Source organism: Chiloscyllium punctatum, chromosome 32, assembly GCF_047496795.1.
Source record: "Chiloscyllium punctatum isolate Juve2018m chromosome 32, sChiPun1.3, whole genome shotgun sequence".
NCBI lineage: Eukaryota > Metazoa > Chordata > Chondrichthyes > Orectolobiformes > Hemiscylliidae > Chiloscyllium > Chiloscyllium punctatum.
Window position 1 is genome coordinate 30,518,435 of NC_092770.1, and position 22,279 is coordinate 30,540,713.

Here is a 22,279-nt window from a genome sequence, read left to right on the forward strand (position 1 = left end):
TGTAGTTTAAAAATAAGGTGTTATCTGATGAGGAAATATTTCTGTTAAAGGGTTGACTATCTTGAGAATTGAGAGTCTAGATTAAAGGGGTGCTGGAATCCTGATGAAGGGCTTTTGCCTGAAACATTGATTTTCCTGCTCCTCGATGCTGTCTTACCTGCTGTGCTTTTCCAGCACAACTCTAATCTAGATTTTGCTTTACAGCGTCTGCAGTCCTCACTTGTGCCTATCTTGAGAATTCCCTTCCTCAAAAGGCAGAGGTAGATAGATTCCAAGTGATCAAGGAAGGTCAAGTTCCCGTTCAAGTCAGATCAGCTATGATCTAATTGAATGGTGGAGCAGAAGGAGAGGGTTGCTTACTCTTGCTCATAAGTAATGAAAAGTAAAGTTTAATGCAAGGCTGTTTCTCACCTTCAGAAGATCCAAATGTATTTTTTTTTAAGTTTTACAATTTATCATTAGTTTAGGGTGTAGGTTTGCTCGGTGAGCTGTAGGTTTGATATCTAGACGTTTCATTACTTGGCTAGGTAACATCATCAGTGGCGACCTCCAAGTGAAGCAAAGCTGTTGTCTCCTGCTTTCTATTTATATGTTTGTCCTGGATGGGGTTCGCGGTGATGTCATTTCCTGTTCATTTTGAGGGGTTGATAGATGGTATCTAGAGATGTATGTTTGTTTATGGCGTTGTGGTTGGAGTACCAGGCCTCTAGGAATTCTCTGGTATGTCTTTGCTTAGCTTGTCCCAGGATGGATGTGTTGTCCCAGTCGAAATGGTGGATTTTTTTTCCCTCAGTGTGTAGGGCTACGAGGGAGAGGGGGTCGTGTCTTTTTGTAGCTAGCTGGTGTTAGTGTATCCTGGTGGTTAACGTTCTTCCTGTTTGTCCTACATAGTGTTTGTGGCAGTCCTTGCATGGAGTTTTGTAGCCAGAAACACTACGTAGGACAAACAGGAAGAAGGTTGAACACCAGCTAGCCACAAAAAGACACGACCCCCCTCTCCCTCACAGCCCTACACACGGAGGAAAAAAAAATCCACCATTTCAACTGGGACAACACATCTATCCTGGGACAGGCTAAGCAAAGACATACCAGAGAATTCCTAGAGGTCTGGCACTCCAACCACAATGCCATAAACAAGCATATAGATGGTATCTAGATCTATCAACCCCTCAGAAAACAAACAGGAAATGACATCACCACAAACCCCAGGACAAACAAATAGAAAGCAGGAGACAACAGCTTCACTTCCCTTGGATGTGGCCACTGATGATGTTACCTAGCCAGGTAATGAAACAGCTGGATATCAAACCTACACCCTAAACCTCAACCTGAGCTACAAACATTGCAACTATCATACTGTTTAAAACTATACATATCTGAAGTATTGTACTGCCTGTCCCTTTGTCACAAATACACACCAGAAACAATTTTGCTGTTGTGTTTCTGTTTGCTGTAGCTACTGCCACTTTTCATTATGAATCCACCTACTTTGAACTTCAAAACTTGTACAATTAATCTGGGGAATAGTTAGTACAAAAGGGATGATCAACTAGTTCCTTATAAAACACCCTCCAGGATTCAGTCAAGGATGTTACTAGTGGCAGCTTTCTAAAAAAAAACAAATTAAACTTCACAGGGAACTTATGGCCTACATAACACACTTAAACATCGTGAAAAGGTTATGACTTTACTTTTCACTGCTGATAAATATTAGTTTCAGCAATAAAGGGATAAGCACAGCCCATAAAAATGGTCACTAAAGGATGGCGGAGTGGTTGACAATGAGGGAGGTGGTTTTGGGTTACAGGAGAATACAGACAAATCAGAGGAAATTAGAATTTAACCTTAGATGTGGAGGGGATGCACTTTGCTAATAGTAATGAGACTGGGGAATACTCGAATGACAGGACATTAGGAAGCTCAGGAACAAAAACAAATATTGGGGTCCTTGTCCACAAAGCCCTGAAGGGCACAGGAAAGGTAACTAGGGTAGTTAGGCAACATATGGGATGCTGTTCACCAGTTGTAGCAGAGAGCTTTTATACAACTCCAACATAACCCAACTCACAGCTGGAGTAGTGTACAATTAGTCACCGCACTGTAGGACGTGACTACAGTGGAGCGAGTGCAGGGACATTCACCAAGACATTGCCGGAGATGGAACATTTCAGCGAAGAGAGACTGGATAAGCTCAGATAGTTTTCTGAGAAGCAGAGAAAGTGGAGTAGGGACTTGCTAGGGGTGTGTGGTGGAATGGAGAGGGGTTGTTCCCTTTAAAAGGGGAAATTAAGACAGGACATAAATTTTGGGGGGATTAGAGTCATAGAGATGTACAGCATGGAAACAGACCCTTCGGTCCAACCCATCCATGCCGACCAGATATCCCAACCCAGTCTAATCCCACCTGCCCCTTATCCCTCCAAATCTTTCCTATTCATAGACCCATCCAGATGCCTCAAATGCTGCAATTGTACCAGCCTCCACCACTGCCTCTGGCAGCTCATTCCATACACGTACCACTCTTCGCATGAAAAAGTTGCCCCTTAGGTCTTTTTTATATCTTTCCCCTCTCACCCTAAACCTATGCTGTCTAGTTCTGGACTCCCCGACCTCAGGGAAAAGACTTTGCCTATTTACCCTCTCCATGCCCCTCAATTTTGTAAACCTCTATAAGGACACCCCTCAGCATGCAATGCTCCAGGGAAACCAGCCCCTGCCTGTTCAGCCTCTCCCTTCAGACTCAAATCCTCCAACCCTGGCAACATCTTTGGAAATCTTTTCTGAACCCTTTCAAGTTTCACAACATCTTTCCGACAAAACGGAGACCAGAATTGCACGCAATATTCAACAGTGGCCTAACCAATATCCTGTACAGCCGCAACATGACCTCCCACCTCATGTACTGAATACTCTGACCAATAAAGGAAAGCATACCAAACGCCGCCTTCACTATCCACCTGCGACTTCACTTTCAAGGAGCTATGAACCTGCACTCCAAAGTCTTTGTTCAGCAACAGTCTCTAGGACCTTACTGTCGGCCAATTTGGTCCAGATCCTGTTATGATTTGAGATAACCCTCTTTGCTGTCCACTACACCTCCAATTTTAGTAGCATCTGCAAACTTACTAACTGTACCTCTTATGCTCACATCCAAATCATTTATGTAAATGACAAATGGTAGAGGGCCTAGCACTGATCCTTGTGGCACTCCACTGATCACAGGCCTCCACCACCCTGTCTTCTACTGTTGAGCCAGTCCTGTATTCTATGAGATCTAACCTTGCTAAATCAGTCTCCCAAGGGGAACCTTGTCAAACGCCTTACTGAAGTCCATATAGATCACATCTACTGCTCTGCCCTCAATCTTTTGATTAAGAGGTATTTAAGAAAATTAGATCATTACAGCATGGTAGAGGCCCTTCAGCCCTCTATGTTCTGCCGACCTGTGGAACCAATCCAAAGTCCATCTATCCTTTACTATTCCAAATCCCTCCTTCTATGACATCTGTCCTTTATCACCCCTCAATGTAAAGCTACGTCCTCTCATGCTAGCCATTACTATGGGAAAAAAGGCACGCTGTCTGCTGGACCTAACCCTCTGATTATCTTATGTCACAATTAAGTCACCTCTCAATCTTCTAACAAAAAAAAACAGGCTCAAGTCCCTCAGCATTTCCTCCATACCAGGCAACATCCTACTAAATCACCTCTGAAACCTTTCCAAAGCTTCCACATACTTCCTATAACATGGTGACCAGAACGATATGCAATATTGCAAGTGGGGCCACACCAGAGTTTTGTACAGCTGCAGCATGATCTCATGGTTCCAAAACTCAATCCCTCTACCAATGAAAACTAACACTGTATGCCCTCTTAACAACCCTATCAACCTGGGTGGCAGCTTCCAAGGATCTACATATCTGGACACAGATCTCTCTGCCTATCTACACTACCAAAAACCTTACCATTAGCCCAATACTCTGCATTCCTGTTACTCCTTCCAACGTGAAGGAATCAATCACCTCATTTTTCTACATGAAACTCCATTTGCCACCCCTCAGCCCAGCTCTGCAGCTTATCCATGTCTCTCTGTAACCTACAACATCCACAACTCTACTGACCTTAGTGTCATCCACAAATTAACTAACCCATCTGTCTATGCCCTCATCCAGGTCATTTATAAAAATGACAAAACAGCAGTGGTACCCTACTAGTAACTGAACACCAGGATGAGCATTTCCCATTAACTACCACCACCCTCTGCCTTCTTTCAACTAGCCTATTTCTGATCCAAACTGTAAATCACCCTCAATACTATGCCTCTGTATTTGGTGCAATAACCTACTGTGGGGCTCTTTATCAAATACCTTACTGAAATACATATACACTACATGCTTTACCCTCAGCCACTTGTTTGGTCACCTTCTTAAAAAGAACTCAATTTAGGCTTGTGAGGCACCATCTACCCTTCACAAAACCATGCTGACTCTCCCTAATCAACTTATTCTTTTCTAGGAGGTTATAAATCCCATCTCTTACAACCTTTTCCAACACTTGACACTCAACTAAAATAAGGCTCACTGGTTGTTATCATCAGGATTGTTTCTGCTCCTTGAACAAATAGGAGTAGACATTTGCTTTCCTCCAGTCTTCTGGTGCTATTCCCGTAGACAAATGACAACAAAAAGATCAAAGCCGAAGGCTCAGCAGTCTCCTCCCTGGCTTCCCAGAAAATTCTATGATCAATCCCATCTGGCCCTGGGGATTTTATTTTTTAAAAACTTTCCAGAATTGCTAACACCTCCTAGTGAACCTCCATCCCATCTAGTCTTGGAGCCTGTATCTCAGTATCCTCCTTGACCACGTGTTTTTTTTCTAATGTGAATACAGATTTTAAAAAATTTAAACACTGCTCCTATCTCCTTGGACTCAACTTCCCACTATCCTGGATTAGCCCTAATATCTTACTAAGTGTTGGAAGTCTGGAATGCACTGTCTGGGAGGGTCATTGAGGCAGGAATCTTCAATTTTTAAAAAAATTGACAAAAAAAAAGTACTTGGATGAGTAATTGAAGTCTAATAATCAAAGCCAAGGGCCAAGTACTGGCAAGTGGGACTACTGTAGATTTAGTGTAGCTTTGAGACCATGGTGGGGTTTCAACATTGAAAAGATTCTCTGTTCCATTTAACATCTTAAAATTCCAAGAGGTGTGCTCAGAGCTAAGATTTAGCAGGCTTTCTTCCAGCATTCCAATAGTGTTTCAAAACCAACAGTTAGGTCCACAAGAGGAATCTGAACTGCACCTCAAACAGAGGAGGTGTAAAAGAATCCCCAGCCTAAAGGGGACAAAGACTATCCAGGTTGACATCCCAATGCAGTATTATCCTTTAGAGGAAACATTAAACAGAGGCTAATTCTGCCCTTGGGTACGACAATTGCATGATGTCCTGAGCAATATTTCACCTTGAGCAGCTACTAGTTTATCATTGTCTACAGAACCTTGGCTGAAGTCATTTAACTGTATTGAAAACTAGTGCTGGAGATCTCAGCAAGTCAGACAGCATCCATGGAGAGAGAGCAAAGCTAACAGAGTCTAGAAGATGGTTAACTTGTTCTTGCTCATGGATGCTGCTTGCCTGCTAAGATTTCCAGCGGTTGTTGTTTCAGTACAGATTCCAGCAGCTACAGCAACTTGTGTAAATTACTTATTTGTGAAAGGGGCCAGTCCTAATAAGCCATATGAAAGTGACCACAATTGTATCAAATATTTTAATCACATCTACAATATAAAACACTTACAAAATACACCCATGGTTTCAAGTATTAACCAAGTAGAGACTAGAGGATGCTTCATTTACATAACAATGGACCCATACCCTATTATACACACAGTTCGATCAGGACCACCATGTTCGGTTGTAGGCCAGGTTAGTTGCAATGAATATCCTAATTCAACACTCCTCTCCAGCTGTTTAAATGTTTTCAAATTGAAAACTTGTTCTTTATTTTAAATGGAAAAAAAAAGCCAATGCATTGATGTATAAATGTAAAATGGTCTCCCTTTGCCCAATCCATGTAGCCTCAGGAGGTGATGTTAAGGCTGATTACTGGAAGGAAGTAACTTAATTTGACCTTTGTCCACCCAAATGAGTTAATAATGGATAAACAAGCTAAAGTAGATAAGTTATTCCATCAGTTCTATGGGCACAGGAATCTTTGAGGAAATTGCATGATTAATTTTAATTCAGCCAAAATGAGCTCAATTAGGAAGCTTCAGGTTATAAATATTTAATCTCAGTCATATGACAGTAGTCTCCCAGAAACAATCCATTAGGACAAAGTGAATATTGTGGAACAAAGTTATTTTGATTTAAGAAAATAACTATTAACCTTCTCAAAAATAAATCTTTTAGTTAGTTTAATTTCCATATCAGGAATCTTGTTCTAGAATTCAATGAGGTATTTAAAAATGTGCAGAACACTGTGCAAGTCTGAATTTTTTTTCCACTACATTATTCTATAGCTCTGAAAGTGTTTGGATGTCACTAACTCCTGGAACAGGGGGTGATGTGAATCCTTAGAAGGACCAACTTTTCCTCATTTTCCCCAGGATACAATCAATCATTTTTCTTCTCTTTTTTTAAAAAACAGCAATCTGTAACAAGGTGCAGATAACTAAAGATGGGACCATTTGTATCAGTAACGTGTCCTGTCACCGTAACTTCCAGACAAGAACCAAAATTCAAAAAAACGTTCAAAAATGGAATCAGTGCAGGGTTTGTACCCATTTAGCAGCCAATTGCTCAGTTCATGCTAATCTTGAGTTACAAGGTAGGATTCGTCAATCCTTTTAAACCACTCCAATGGTTTCTGGCACGTTATTAAAGATTGAAAACAAAAATGTTCTTTTAACAGAATTAACGGTGATTTAAGAGAGCCCACCATTCAAATTCTTGATGTCAAAAACAATTTGTCAGATCTGCACAAATGTGACTCGTGACCAAATAAACAGATACAGCTGAGTCAGACAGATACAGCGATGTCCTTCACTGGCAATGGGGTGGAGTCTAAAGTAGTAATGGGGTCTGTTCTCCTGCAGACTGCTGTTTGGTGAATAGATGCTTGACATCAGTCAGTGCACTCTTTACCCGATCCTTGATTGGTGGGACATGGTGGCTGGGGTCCAAGACGTTAGTTTGTCGACGCTCTTGATCTCGTTTCCAGGTTTTGTACGGATGAGGTGGGAATCTGGGTTGCTCCTTCTCACGGTGGAATTGGAACACTATTCCACTTACCAGTAAGACCACCCACACTGATATTAAAATATAGTCTGCAATTGGAAAAAAAAAGGTATTCACAGTATAAATCAAGCAGCAGAAATCAGAGGCCATTCAGCCATCCCATCTGGACTGTGCGGACATTGAAATCTATTCAATTACGTCTACTTTATTCAAAGTCCTACAAATTTTAGCTCCTTAAAGCTTCAATTTTCTTTACAAGGTACAGCTGAATTTGCTTCCATCTATCTGGTTCACTAGTGGCCAAGAGGGAAGGAAATCTTCATCCTTACCCGGTCTGGCCTATCCTGATCCACAGCAACACAGTTGACTTAACTGCCCTCTGGGGTAATAAATGTTGACCTAGCCAGAGACACCCATACCCATGAACAAGTGTTAAAAAAAAAACACCATCTCAAAGAGTGCATTTCAGGTCATAACCGACATTTTTCATCTCACCAGTGAGTGAGTGTCTTTAAAAGTCTATATCCACTGTATAATTCTGTAGCCAGCACCAGCAATAGCACTATGACCCCAATGCAATTAGAAATTAATTCCCTTGCAGTAACTAGGTGCAGAAGGCATACCCCTTAAAATAAACCAGGGACAGACAGTTTGCCATCATAGCCAGTAACACCCACATCCCAAGTGGATGAAGATGATCAAATTTACCAGGGAGTCTAATCACTACATGGCATAAAGTAAAAACATTTCTCATGGAGGCCACTCAGACATTGGGGGAGCAGAATGAGACAAGGAGATTTGTTTCATTCCCCTTCCCTTTCAAATTTCTTTTCAACAGGAAAAGAATTCCTTTGATTCACTCGTACATAGCTTCAGTATCCCGAGTAAGAGACCTTAACATTGGGCTGAAACCCAACCCCCTGCTTTTCTTTACATTCCATAAGACAAAGATATCGGAGCAGAGTCAGCCCAGAGAGTCTGCTCCACCATTCAATCATGGGCTGATTGAGGCAGAGAAACATTCTCCTGCCTTCTCCCCATAACCTTTGATCCCCCTAAGGATCTGTCTGTCTTAAATTAACTCATTGCAGAGGGCTGTGGAGTGTGAGTCACCACTCTCTGGCTGAAGAAATTCCTCCTTGTCCTCAGTTCGGAAGGGCTGTCCCTTCACTGAGGCTATGCCCTCAGGTCCTAGTCTCTGCTACTAATGGGGAGATCTCCACATCCACTGTATCCAGGCCTCTTGGTATTCTTAAGTTTCAATCAGATCTCTATTATCCTACTAAGCTTTACCAGTACAGACTCTGTCCACAGCTACTCAAAAAAACAAACAAAAAAAAAAAAAAAAGGACAAGCCCTTCATCCCCAGGACTATTCTCAAACTCCCTCTGGATCTCCTCCAATGCTAGCACATCCTTCCTTAGATATGGGTTTGCATGGTGGCTCAGTGATTAGCACTGCTGCCTCACAGCACCAGGAACCTGGGTTCCTATCCAGCCTCGGGTGACTGTGTGGAGTTTGCACATTTTCCCTGTGTCTGTGTGGGTTTCCTCCCACAGTCCAAAGATGGGAGTCAGGTGAATTGGCCACACTAAATTGCTCAGTGATAAGTGCATTAGCAGGGAGTAGGGGAATGGGTCTGGGTGGGTTACTCTTTGGAGGGTCGGTGTGGACTTGTTGGGTCGAAGGGCCTGTTTCCACACTGTAGGGAATCTTAAACTGCTCATGGTATTCCAAATATAGTCCGACCAGAACCTTCTGCAGTTTCAGCAGTATATCCCTGCTCTTGTATTATAGCCCTCCTGAAATGAATGCTAACATTACATTTGCCTTCCTAACTGCCAACTGAATCAGCATGTTAATCTTGAGAATCCTGAACTAGGAGTCCCAAGTCAGTATTTCAGGTTTCCAAAGCCTTTCCCCATTTAGAAAATATAGTCTACACCTCTATTCTTCCTACCAAAGTGCATAACCTCTCTTTCCCACATTGTATTCCATCTGCAATGTCTTTGCCCACTCTCCTAGCCTGTACAAGTCCTTCTGTAGTCTTCCCACCTTCTCAAACATACTTGTGCCTCCATCTATTTGTGTCATCTGCAAACTTAGCAACAATGCCCTCAGTTTGTGTCCAGATTGTGACTTTATAAAACAAATAGCTGAAGTTCTAACAACTGACTCCTGCAGAACTCCACTGGTCACCAGCTGCCATCCTGAGAAAAGATTCCTATATCCCCACTCCATCTTCAGTCAGCCAATCGTCTATCCATGCCAGTACCTTGCCCTGAACACAGTGGGTTCTTAGCAGCCTCCTGTGTGGCACCTTGTTAAAAGGCCTTCTGGAAATCCAAATAGACCTTACCCAATAGCACTCCTTTGAGGATGTAACAAGCAAGTTAGACAAAGAATTATGACAGATTTGTTAGGCATGACAAAGCCACACTGACTCAGTATGTTCAACCATGCACTTCAAAAACACTCTACAATCTTATCAAGAACTGGAGGTCAGGCTAGTTGGCTATAGTTTCTGCCTCCCTCCCTAAAATAGGGATATATTACTCTGGTCTCTCAACAGATTAAAAAGCCAAACAGACAAGCCATCAGGAGGCAGCCAATTGCCCATCAATTCTTGGGATCCATCAGAAAGTGACTTTTTTTGCTGAACACAATTGTCTAAATGCAGACTTTATGACAACACCAGCTCCACTCCTCCTGGCTTACCGTTCGTTTGGAAGGGTACGTTTGTGAAGGCAGCCTTAAAGTTGCCATGAAGTGCTCGCTTGACAATGTTTAGCGTGATGTAGGCGAGGCTGGTGAACACAAAGTTGTGAATGGCTAGAATCACTGTGTAAGAGCCAACAAATCCACAGGCCAGAATGTTCAACTAAAAACAAAAAAAAGGACACAAAAGTAAATGCTAAAATGTGCAAAACATTTTAAAATTAAAAAGGAAAACTCAATTCCTAGAGTTTGAGACATGTGGGTTTCAATTTTAGAAAATCCATTGCAATGTCTCGTTGGCAATTTGAGACATATCTGGGGAGTATAATACAGATCCATAATTCCCAGAACTCTACACCATCGGGAGTTTCCTGATCACTTTATGGACTTTCACTCAATTTTGCTATTCAAAAACATTTTGTCAAGATTCAATATTTCAGAATAACTATTTCCATCAAGATATAGGACCCTGAGAACATTTTCCTACATCTTATGGTCTTGTCAGCAGACTAGAGGTGATAGGAGAGGTCAATACAATCTCACTGGATGGTTAACTCAAGACAGTTCCAGCTCCAGGAACAAAAAAGGTTCAAATCTGAAGTGCAGCTAGGAGAATTTAAATTGTGTCTCAAATTGAAAGCAACTCTCAGCAACAATACCCATCTGTTTCATCAATATCTTGTGTCTGGTTTGTCCTCCAAATCAAAGCAGTACATGGACTCTTCAGCAGACAGTTGAGCCAAAGTTGAGAGTGTGGGGTGCTGCGAAAGCACAGCAAGTCAGGCAGCATCCAAGGACAGGAGAAACGGGAATGATGGGCTTATGCCGAAATGTTGATTCTCCTGCTCCTCAGATGCTGCCTGACTTGCTGCGCTTCTCCAAAGCAACTCTGATCCACGAGAGAGCGCAAACAGTGGCTCCATAGTCTGTAACCAATGACAACAATATGCTTACTTCTCCCACCTCAAACAGTTTTTGCTGAATTGTCTGGCTACACAAATGGAAATTCTCAGTTTAAAAGTCACAAAACCAGATTATAATCCAACAGGTTTACTTGGAAGCCGTAGCTTTCAAAACACTGCTCCTTCATCAGGTACTTCCAAGTGAACCTGTTGGAGTATAACCTGGTGAGACTTTTTTTAAAAAAACTTTTGTCCACCTTAGTCCTCCACAATGGAAATTTTCTACTTACATCATTTTCCTTGCTTATTTTAAAAAAAAAGGGTAAAAAGCCATTTAAGCAACATCAAATCAACAGGGGCATTAAAATTCACTACCCGATAGAGGGAGAAAACTTACTGGTCTAGGGCAGCTGAAGAATATCAGTGGGACAAGCAATGCCACACTGGAGAAGGTTACCCAGAAAACAGCATCATCATCAAAAACTTTAACATTTGCTGGAAGACAGAAAAACAAAAACAAATTGAGCAACTCTAGCAACAATTCCATGATTTTTAATAAATTCAAACTCTTGGGTTTCAATGTTATTGGTAAAAAAAAATCCTTCCTACAGAAATAGACATTTATTAAAAAAAATGTTCCAACCCAGGAGCACTAATTTAGCAATAAGCCACTCACTAACACTCAGCCTGGGGTTCTACAGGGCCACTCAGCTCCTTTTAGTATAAAAACCTTGGCCAAGCAGCTGAATCCATGAGGGAGGAAGGGAGCGAGTGAGGGGGAGGAGGACCGCCTCCTGACATCAAGGCCACATGTGACCAACCACAGCCTCAAGGAGCTTGAGCAAAAAACTGGCATCAAATGGGAGTTGCTCTATGGAGTCATACTGGTACATAGTATGGTGGTCAGTCAACTCCGTTCTTGGGCATCTCTGCAGGAGTTCCTCAGGGTTGTGCCCACTGCCCAGCCATCCTTCTGTCTTTTCTAAGTCAACCTGTACAGAGATGCCATTACCCACCTCTGGAACAGAATAGGACTGAACCCCAGACCTCCTGGATGAGAGACCAGGACAGTACCACTGCACCATGAGAACTCAAAGATAAAGCTGCCATATTCCCAGAAGGACCAGAGCTGCGGTTTCATTAGAGAGCAGACTGGTGGTTGTTTACCCAGAGTGTGGGTTGGCTTAGCTGGTGTGGAAATTGAACCCAGGCTATTGGCTTCACTGTATCAGAAACCAGTCAGCCACCTGAGCTAACTGACCACCCCACTCCCACCCACCAACCCCCTTCAGCTGTGACCTTCCCTCCCACCAGAATCAGAACTGGGGAGGTTTGCTGATTGTACAATGTTCAGCACCATTCACAGCAACTCAGATACTGAAGCAATGCCCATGTACACCAAATCCCAGGACAGTATCCAGGTGTGACAAATAATATTCATGTCATGGATGTGAGGCATTGACCAAAGAGAGAATCCAGCCATCACACTCGACACTGAGCTGCATTGTTGCTGACCCACCCCTCAACATTCTGGGGATGACCAATGAACAGAAACTAAACCTGGAGCAGCCAATCAGGGTAAAACAGTGGGTGTATCCCTCCCTCAGAGGGGAGGCCCAGGTTCAGGTGCCAGACATGTGTGGCAGCAGTGGTGTAGTGGGATTGTCACTGCATTAGGTAATCCAGAACTCTGGTTTAATGCTCTGGGAAAATGGATTTAAATCTCATCACAGCAGATAGTAAAGCCTGAAAGAGTAAAAATTTAGAAGAATGAAAACAATTGCCAACTCAAGAACAACCATAGTCATAAAACCCAGCTGGTTCCCTAATGTCCTTCAGGGAAGGAAATCCACCATCTTTACCTGGTCTGGCCTACATGCAACTCCAGACCAACGGCAACATGGTTGACTCTTAACTGCCCTCCGAGCAATTTGGGAGAGGCAATAAAAGGATCAGCCAGTAACACTTATCCCACGAATGCACAGTTTAAGTAGTAATGTGTCTTCCCACTTCAACATGCTTGGCAAAACAAACTCTGGTGTTGCACCATTTTGTAATTCTTCGTTCAGGGGGGAATGAGGGAGTCACTGGCCAGGCCAGCATTTAAAAATGTCAAAGATCAGCCTGGTTACTAAGTTGTTCCACACTTACCCAATGGTGTGAAGAAGATCAAAGATGACAGCAACAATCCCAGGAGCAAGCCAGCAACCAGCGCACACAGCACAACAGAGCCAGACCGCCACCAACACATCACCAGCAGACTCCCACCGACAGATCCCAACACTGCCGCCAACCCCAAAATAACTGGGGAAACAAACAGATAGGGTCCCCAATGGAGACTGTACAACAACTTCGAGTACAGTTACAATTTTGCATTGTTAACAGAAGATAAAACAGGCTTGGATTGCAAAACTCTAAGAAAAAAAAAAATCAGATCCAATTAACTTGCTTTCACAGTGTTGGAGTAGAAAATAGTTTGGGTTTCGGAACCTACATCAGAATCAATTCCAGACGGATGCACCAGGAGGTTTCTGCTACAAGAAACAATTCTGCAAATTGTAATATTCCCTTTATATAAAAAAAAGGGCAGAAGGAAACAGGCAAGCTCAAGTAGAAGCTAGGGAATTGGGCAAATAGTGATCTCTTGAAGAGTCCACATTTCAGAAGAGGTGGTGCTGGAGGTCTTAAAAAAAAAGTAGACAAATCTCTGGGAGCTGAAGTGTATCTGAGGACATTGTGGGAAGCTAGGGAAGAATTGCAGGTCTCTGTGCATGGTACTTTTATCATCTACAGTCATGGGGAAAACAGTGGCTAATGTTGCGCTTTTTAACGTGAGAAAAAGCTGCATAGAAAATCCTGGAAACTATAGACAGAGGAGTCTGATGGTCTGATGTCAGTGCTTGGCAAGTTGTTGGAATGATTGAGGGAGGGTTTGCATGCATTTGGAGAGGCAAGGACTGATTAGGGACAGTCAGCATGATTTTCCTCACACAAAGCCAATTCTCTCAAAGTGGAGGGTTTTTTTTGAGGATGTGACCAAGATGGCAGAGCCATAGATGTTGTTTACATTAACTTTAGTAAAGCCTTTGACAAGGTACAACATATTGGCTGCTTCATAAGAAGTTGGATCACATTGCATCCAGGGAGAACTGGCCAAATAGATACAAAAATCAGCTCAAAAAAAAGGTAGCAGACAGAGGGTGGAGGAGGAGGGTCATTTTACAGACTGGAGGCCTGTGACCAGTGTTCTGCAGGGATCGGTGCTGGGTCCACTCTTGTCTGTCATTTGTATAATGAATTTGGATGATGAATATAGGAAGCATGATAAGTTTGCGGATGACACCAAAAATGGCGGTGTAGTGGACAGTGAAGACATAGGATCAACACCAGCTGGGACAATGGGCTGAGGATTGGCAGATGGAGCTTAAATTAGATAAGTGGGAGGGGCTGCATTTTGGAAAGGGCTTATACAGTGAACAGGAGGGCCCTGGGCAAGTGTTGTCAAGTGAGACCCAGAGGTTCAGGTGCATAACTCACTCATCGAAAGTTGGTTCACAAGTAAACAAGTAAATAGTGGAGAAGATGGCATTTGGCTCACTTGCCTTCATTGCTCAGACCACTGAGTACAGGAGTTGGGATGTCACGTTGGGGTTTTACAGGATGTTGGTGAGGCTACGTTTGGAGTAGGTGTCCAATTCTGGTCACCCTGTTATAGAAGGATACTCTTAAAAATTGGAAAGGGTGTAGAAATGATTTACAAGGATGTTACAAGGACTGGAAGGTTTGACTCATTAAGAGAAGATGGATAGGCTGGGGTGTTTCTTCCCCCCCCCCCCGGAGTGTCAGAGACTGGACAGGTGACCTTCGAGATGCAATAAAATCTTGAGGGGCATGGATAAAGTAAATAGCAAGGGTCTTTTCCCCAAGCTGGCAGGACAGGTGAGGGGGAAGATTTAAAAAGGGACTAGAGGGGCAAGACAGTAGTATGTATTTGGAATGAACTGCTAGAAGAGGAAGTGGTAGATGCAGGTACAACTACAACATTGACACATTTGGGTAAGTACATGATTACACAGCAATATGGGTCAATTGCTAACAATTGGGATTGGCTTATCTTGAGAAGCCTGGTCAGTGGGACAAGTTGAGCCAAAGGGTCTGTTTCTGAGCTATACAACTAATTAGGATATTTACTTCAGTACAAAAAACGCATGTAACTAGATTTCAACCATATGACAGTTTGCTTTTAAAAAAATCCTAATCTAATTTAAAAATGTTAAGTGAGCCAGAATCTAATTAAACAGAGAAGCATTGAGCAGCTACAGACTGAGCCATGTACACATCATTTCACTAAGTTATTATTGCAGAGAGCTGACAATTAGCCAAATGGCTGCCTCTGACAAGTTTGATCTATTTGGGGGATGGGGAAGGGGAGGTTTTTTTTTAAAAAAACATCCCTGAATTTAGTCATTCAATATTTCTTCAAACAGGAGCCTACATCAGCACAAAAAAAGTGACTTGCACCAAAATCCATTTTTAAAAGAAAAAAAAAGTGTTCAGTTGATGATTAGCATGGGTTTTTTTTTCCTGAGTCAGCAAGAAAATAGTTGGATCTCATTTGAAGACGGTAACAGCCACAATCTGGTCACAGACAGAGTGACCAACATCTCCCATTAGCAGCAGCAAGTACAGCTCAGTGCTTCCAAGTGAACGATTGTTGTAGAATACACAACTCCATTTTACCCAGCACCCACATCAACTCATCTGCCGCATCACAAGTTAAATGCTTTTTATCCAAAGTATTTTAGATTCAAGACCATTAGTGAGATTGGGACAGCTATTTAGGCTACTGCATCAGATCAGTGCTGTAGCATTCCCTACCACACTAATGTGTGCTCTTATGTCATCCTGTTCATTAAAACAATCTAGAGGGTTGGGTTAGTGACCCCTTCAGACAGGCTGTCCCAGATTACAATATAATACTGGGCAAAACATTTATTCACTTTCTCCCTGCCCAACCCACCTACATCCAGCAGGAGTTAGTTCATCCAAACCCCTTTGTGATTTTGAACCTCAATTTTTCCTTGACAGTCTCTGCTCCAAGTAAGGCAGGATACCTTTAAGAGGCACACTCATGAAATCACTGTTACATACTATATGACCAGAGTGTATAAAAATCTCGTACTCCATCATATCCTGGATCACTTGAAGTAAAGTGGATGAACTGGGGCCCATGTGGGTGGAGGTGGAGGGCATGGGTGGTGTCTCTCCCGCCGACCCAACCAGTACCCTTCCACTGACTGAACTGGTCCTCACTCTTAACTTCTCTTTCCAATCCTCCAAACCAAAAAAAGAGTAGCCATGGGCACCCACATGGGCCCCATTTATGCTTGCCTCTTTGTTGGAGATGTGGAACAGCATCTTCCGCAGCTACACTGGCACCACCCCCCACCTTTTCCTCAGCTACATCAGTGATTGTAGTGGCACTAACTTGTGCTCCCGTGAGGAGGTTGAACTGTTCATCCACTTTACTAACACCTTCCACCCAGACCTCAAAATTTACCTGGACCATCTCAGACTCCTCCCTCCCCTTCCTAGACCTCTCCATTTCTATCTCGGGTGACCGACTCACAGACATTTACTACAAACTGACCGACTCCCACAGCTACCTAGATTACACATCCTCCCACCCTGCCCCCTGTAAAAACACCATCCCATATTCCAAATTCCTTCACCTCTGCTGCATCTGCTCCCAGGAGGGCCAATTCCACTACCAAACAACCCAAATGGCCATCCTCTACATTGGGGAGACAGGCCACCTACTTGCAGAACATTTCAGGGAACACCTCTGGGACACCCGCACCAACTCCCCCTCCCACTCCGCCAAGGACATGCAGGTCCTTGGCCTCCTCCATTGCCAGACTCTGACCATATGAATACTGGAGGAAGAGCACCTCATCTTCTGCCTAGGAACCCTCCAACCACATGGGATGAATGCAGATTTCTCCAGCTTCCTCATTTCCCCATCTCCCACCTTATCTCAGTCCCAACCCTCAGATTCAGCACTGCCTTCTTGACCTGCAATCTTCTTCCCAACCTCTCTGGCCTATCACCCTCACCTCCTTCCACCTATTGTATTCCCAGCACCCCTCCCCCCTACCTTTTAGGTCAGCCCGCTTGGCACACCAGCCTCATTTCTGAAGGGAATATGCCCAAAACGTCGATTCTCCTGCTCCTCAGATGCTGCCTGGCCTGCTGTGCTTTTCCAGCATGACATTTTTCAAATTTGGTACTCCAACATCTGCAGTCCTCACCTTTTTCCACAACTGAGTGACTTGCCCACTAAACATCACTGCAGTTATATTTCCCCCACCTCCCCCATTTTCTTTCCCCCACCATCAGTAGACAGCAGTGGGTCAACCATTTCTATATAATGCAAGCCGGAGGGTGAAGGGCTAAATCAAAATGGGGTTGGAGGGGGAAATAAAGCACTGTATCCCCTGGGCAGTGCCCACCTCTAAAAGAGAACAAGCGTATTGATGGATACAGCATGCTCCCTCTCCAAGGGCACCTGGGCAAACACATGAGGCAGGCAGTTGGAGAGGACCCCTCTATGTCCCACTGGACTGGGTTTATAGCCAGCCTGGCCAGGTCCAGGAACAGACCCAATTTAACAGGAAGGTCATGTAATAAACATGACTGTCCACTAATAAAAACAAACTAAACCTCTTGAAATCCAGAAAGACAAAGTGGCCTTTTCAGTCTGTTGTTACCTTCAAAAAGAAATCTTGTTAGTCTATTGATGTCATGTGATTTGTGCCTCTAGGATTGGCCTGTTGTTAATTCACATGATCCCCATATTTAAACATATCCTAATCTAATCCAAATGCTGCCTTTGTAGGAATTCCCAGACATTGCAGCAAAAAAATAAATAAATAAATAAAAAAATCAGGAGCTCGTGAGTTGGCCAATCACTTACCATCATAATGCAGTGCACTCCTCTGGGTCAGGAGGACAAAGGAGACAAATCCCACCAGAAGGAATCCAAAGAAGAATAATTCTGGAATGTACAAGGAGCTACATGCTTAGAGAGATGAAAAGGTTATTTTCTCCACAGCTCACTGTAGATAGCTGTGTAAAACAGTGACAAGCTGGGGAGTTGTAATGAATTGAAAACAAGCCACCATTTCATCTTTGTAGATGTGCATCTTGATGGTTCAAATACATCCAGAGACAGACAAGCACCACCAACACCCAAAGCTCCCTTCTGCACTCCCCTCCCCCAACATCTCCCGTGGTCTCCCAATCTCCTCCAGCACCTTTCCATCTCCTCCTCCAATCTGTCTGGAGGGGCAGAATGTTCTAAATTCCACTAAAACCTCCAAATCCTGGGATTATTCCAGGCAAATCTCTCACCTAAACCCCAATGTAGTCACTAGGAGTAAGTTTCTTTCAGTAAATAAAAAAGATATAAATGACACTGTCGATTGCTCAGATCAATTACCCATCTGGGAAAAAAATTTTAAAATACAACTGACATAACTAATAACTAGGAATATCATAAAAGTGAACACACTGAAGAGGTCTATCTATGCTCAGTAGAAACCAGCCAATTAAAAGTGGAGGGCACTCCAATAAAACTCACCTGTCTTTAGGTAGCGATGTCCAAAGAAGCAAATAAATAATCCAACGAGCCCAACAGAAACCAGAAATATTCTTGTTGAAGTTCGCTCTAGACAGAAACAGAATCCCATTAGAGAACAGAATTGCAGAGTTCCCCACGCTCCACAAGCATGATATGTAAATGCCAGATACCAGTAACAATGTGGTGCCCAACATTAAATGTGGTAAATCGCCAGCAGCCTCACATCAGAACGTATCAGGGCACCAGCTAATTACAGTCACCCGAAATGTAACCAGTGGGAACCACAGCTCAGCAAAAAAAAAAAGGGGACTTCACCTTCCCTTGACCTCCTAGTCTGTTTGACAAATTTAGATGTACCATTTTGATCCTTTTTATCAAGTGCCAGCCTGCATTGTTTTTATTTATTAAAAGCACAGCTACCATTAACACATATTATGAAGTATTAGTTAAATCTTTACAGTAACCATCATTCCCACTATAGTACAAGAGGCTATTCAGCCCATCGTGCCCACACTGGCTCTTAAGCATCATTCCCCACAGCCAGCCACATTTCCCTCCTAACCCTTGCCATAACCATACACATTATTTCAATCCAAGTCCTTCAATACCCTCAAGTGCCTGCATTGAACCTGCCTCTGCCACATTTCCAGGCAATGCATTCCAGACCTTAAGGAAAGGTGAAATTTCCAGGGTCCTCATTAGAGAGGGATGACGGGTGGTGGTTTAACCAGAGGGTCACTCTGCCTCAGGCAACAGCAGGGAGACAGTCCTTCAGACCTCAGCTGGTGTAGGAATTGAACCCATGCTGTTAATGTCTGCTTTGCAAACCAGCTGTCCAGCCAATTGAGCTAGCTGACACTCAGCCTCCCCACCCTGTTGATGTGAAATTACTGATTTTCCAAAACCTCACTCAGATCTCTCAGCCTTCCCCCTCTCCAAGAAGGGGGCCAATTTCAATCTATCCTCAATGGGGTGGCTCATTCTGGGAACCATTCTTGTAAATTGCTTCTGCACTCATGCATTGACATCTTCCCCATAATGTGGCACCCATAACTGTACACAATGCTCCAACTGAGATCTAACCAGTGTCTTGTACAAGGTCAGCACTACCTCCTTGCCCTTGTGGTCTATGCCCCTATTAACAAAGCCAGGGACACTCTTTAAACTGCTCTCACCTGCTGTCCAACCACCTTCAGTGATCTGTGACACTGACACCCAGCTCCCTCTGCTCCTGCACCCCCTTTTAAGCAGTCTTTCAAGTGTTCTTACTAATAAAAACCTCACTTTCTGCTTTGAATTTTATCCACCACCTATTTGTCTACTCCACTAACTTGTTCTTCTGGGAGTTCCAAACTGTCCTCTTCAGTTTATAGTTCTTCCAGCTTTGGTCACACCTGCACCAGGATGTCCTTATTTAAACCTCTTCCACCCTATAATCCATCCCAGGTCTCCTCCATTATTCCTCCCCTTTTTAAACAATATAAATCCCACCACATTCTATCATGCTTGGTTTCTAGAAAGTCACATAGGACTAGAGACACTTGTTCCTCACTCCATAAAACACTGCTGAGTTTTTCCACCATCTAGGTTTTCCTTCCATAAGGAAACAGAATGGGGTTGAGCCCATCTCATGGAGTCTGAGATGTATGCATCTCTATGCCTGACCACACCAGTACCCTACTGATCCACAATCCATTTACTGCCCTGTGAAAACAAGAGCTCAGCCAGATCACCGTGATTAATCACAAAGACATAGGAGCAGAAGGTGGCCATTCAGCCCATCAGGTCTGCTCGGCCATTCAATGAGACTACAGCTGATCAGATAACCTCCACTTTCCCACCCCATAAACCCAGATTCCCTTACTGATCACAAATTTAATGTTTCAACCTTCAATATTTATCAATCAGGTTCAATGTTCATTCAGATAATAATCTGCCTTCCTGTGTTAGCTGTCAAAGTGAATAACCTCATGTTTACCACATTATACGTCACCTGCTATGTGCATGCACCTGTAACAGGCAAGTATCCCAGCTGGGGACAACTTCTTGAAATCCAGGGTGGTTGATCAAATTAGTCTCTGCGATCAAAGTTGGGGACAACAAAGAGACAGCCACAATTCTTCAATACTGTTTCGTCACTTGGATACAGGCACCAGTTACCAAAATGGGAGCACAGATCTTCATCTGTCAGAACCCTGCTTCCTGATCATGAGCATGGCCTGACAGTGGGGCACTGCGCCCAAGCAGCTGGTACAGTGTGGGCCAAGGTCTGGCAGGACACTGACCAATATCCCCTCCAGCTGCAAATGGGAAGGATTGGGGCAAGGGGGCTGGTGCAGGCACACACACACACTCACTCCTCCGCACCCCCCCAGGAACACAGGACAAGAGACTCTGACAACTTTAAAATTGGCCACCACTAGTGGAGGAAGGATTGGACTGGAAAATGGTAGTATTAAAAGGCGGCCAGTTTTGGAGTTAGCTGTGTGAACATTGGCTGCTGCATTTCCTACCGTACAGCACCTTATTGGTTCTACATCCCTAGGTCCTAACACATCAATAGAGTCATACGATATGAGAACAGACCTGTCGGTCCAGCCAGTCTATACCAAACAATCCCAAACTAAACTAATTCCTCCTGTTTGCGCCTGGCCCATATCCCTCCAAACCTTTCCTATTCACTTACGTATCAAAAATGTCTTTTAAAGATTGTAACTGTGCTCACATCCACCACTTCCTCAGGAAGTTCATTCCACACATGAACCACTAAACTATGTTCCACTCCCGTCTTTTGTTAAAAATCTAAAAGCAGGACTTTCTCCACCAACCTAGTTCACCAGGCAAGTGCGGGAGATCAAGGGAGAAGATCCATTGGTGAGATGGACTTACTCAGAGTATAGCAGTTATCCAGCTTATCTGTGAAACTGCAGCAGTAGGTGTGAGCTGGAGTATAAGCTGCCGATGTGTTCATCTCAGGATCCTTTACAATAACGTTATAAATCACCCCTTGGCCAGGAATAGATGATACTGTTACACTCGTCTTATCTCGTGCACCCAGACTGCAAAGCTGAAAAACAGAAAATAGAGATCCTGTGAAAATGGATCATGGCACAGCACAACCACAGGGCACTCAGGAAGTGACCTTGTGGTCAGTCAGAATGACAACGTTCTCCAACAACTATTTGAGCTGTTGACTGTTACCAGAATTCTGGCTCAATTTTCTTTTTTAAAGAAAAACAAAATGGAGTTTGTTTTTACTATGCTTCAAGTTACATTAGTTTTAAAAAAAATTTTGAACAAAAGAGTTACTTATACAATGTGGATGACGCTGAACCAGCCAACCTTTATTATCCACCCCTATTTGCCCAGAGAGCAGTTCAGCATCCACCATATTGCCATGAGACAGGAGTTACGTGTAGGTCAGATTGGGTGAGGTTGGTTAATCCAAAAAAAAAAAGAGTCAGGAGAAATGTCACTTTCTCCCGGTGTAAGCTATTGCCTTGGGTTCACATGTTCAAACCCCACTATGGTATCTAAGGAAAATTGAAGTTGGGTTACTAAATCTGGAATTTAAATAAAAAGTTACCAATGCTAATGGGATTAGGTGAAGTTAGGAGTTTAAGGAAAGGGAAAATTGTGCATAACTAATCTAGAGCTTTTGATATGTAATAGATAACGGGAGAACCTGTTGGGTGTAGTATAATTTGGATTCCAAGGCAGCTTTAGATAGAACAGAATAGGCCCTTCAGCCCTCAGTGTTGTACCTGCCCTTTAT

At 43.3% G+C, this 22,279-nt stretch overlaps 1 protein-coding gene across 3 annotated transcripts in view; it reads right to left on the reverse strand.

Annotated features, from left to right (window-relative positions):
* Positions 1-5,780: 5,780 nt before the first annotated feature.
* The window catches only part of tm7sf3 (transmembrane 7 superfamily member 3), a 50,164-nt gene continuing 33,665 nt past the window's right edge, over positions 5,781-22,279 (reverse strand). For 2 of the 3 annotated variants that reach the window (XM_072551982.1, XM_072551981.1), the window contains exons 6-12: positions 21,394-21,571; positions 18,505-18,591; positions 17,839-17,919; positions 13,014-13,166; positions 11,260-11,357; positions 9,961-10,123; positions 5,781-7,331 (exon numbers count right to left, since the gene is read on the reverse strand). In XM_072551982.1, the coding sequence (XP_072408083.1) occupies positions 7,069-7,331; positions 9,961-10,123; positions 11,260-11,357; positions 13,014-13,166; positions 17,839-17,919; positions 18,505-18,591; positions 21,394-21,571 (1,023 nt within the window). In that variant the 3' untranslated portion in view covers positions 5,781-7,068. The remainder of the gene's footprint in view (positions 7,332-9,960; positions 10,124-11,259; positions 11,358-13,013; positions 13,167-17,838; positions 17,920-18,504; positions 18,592-21,393; positions 21,572-22,279) is intronic. The other variant, XM_072551983.1, reaches the window with a different exon arrangement.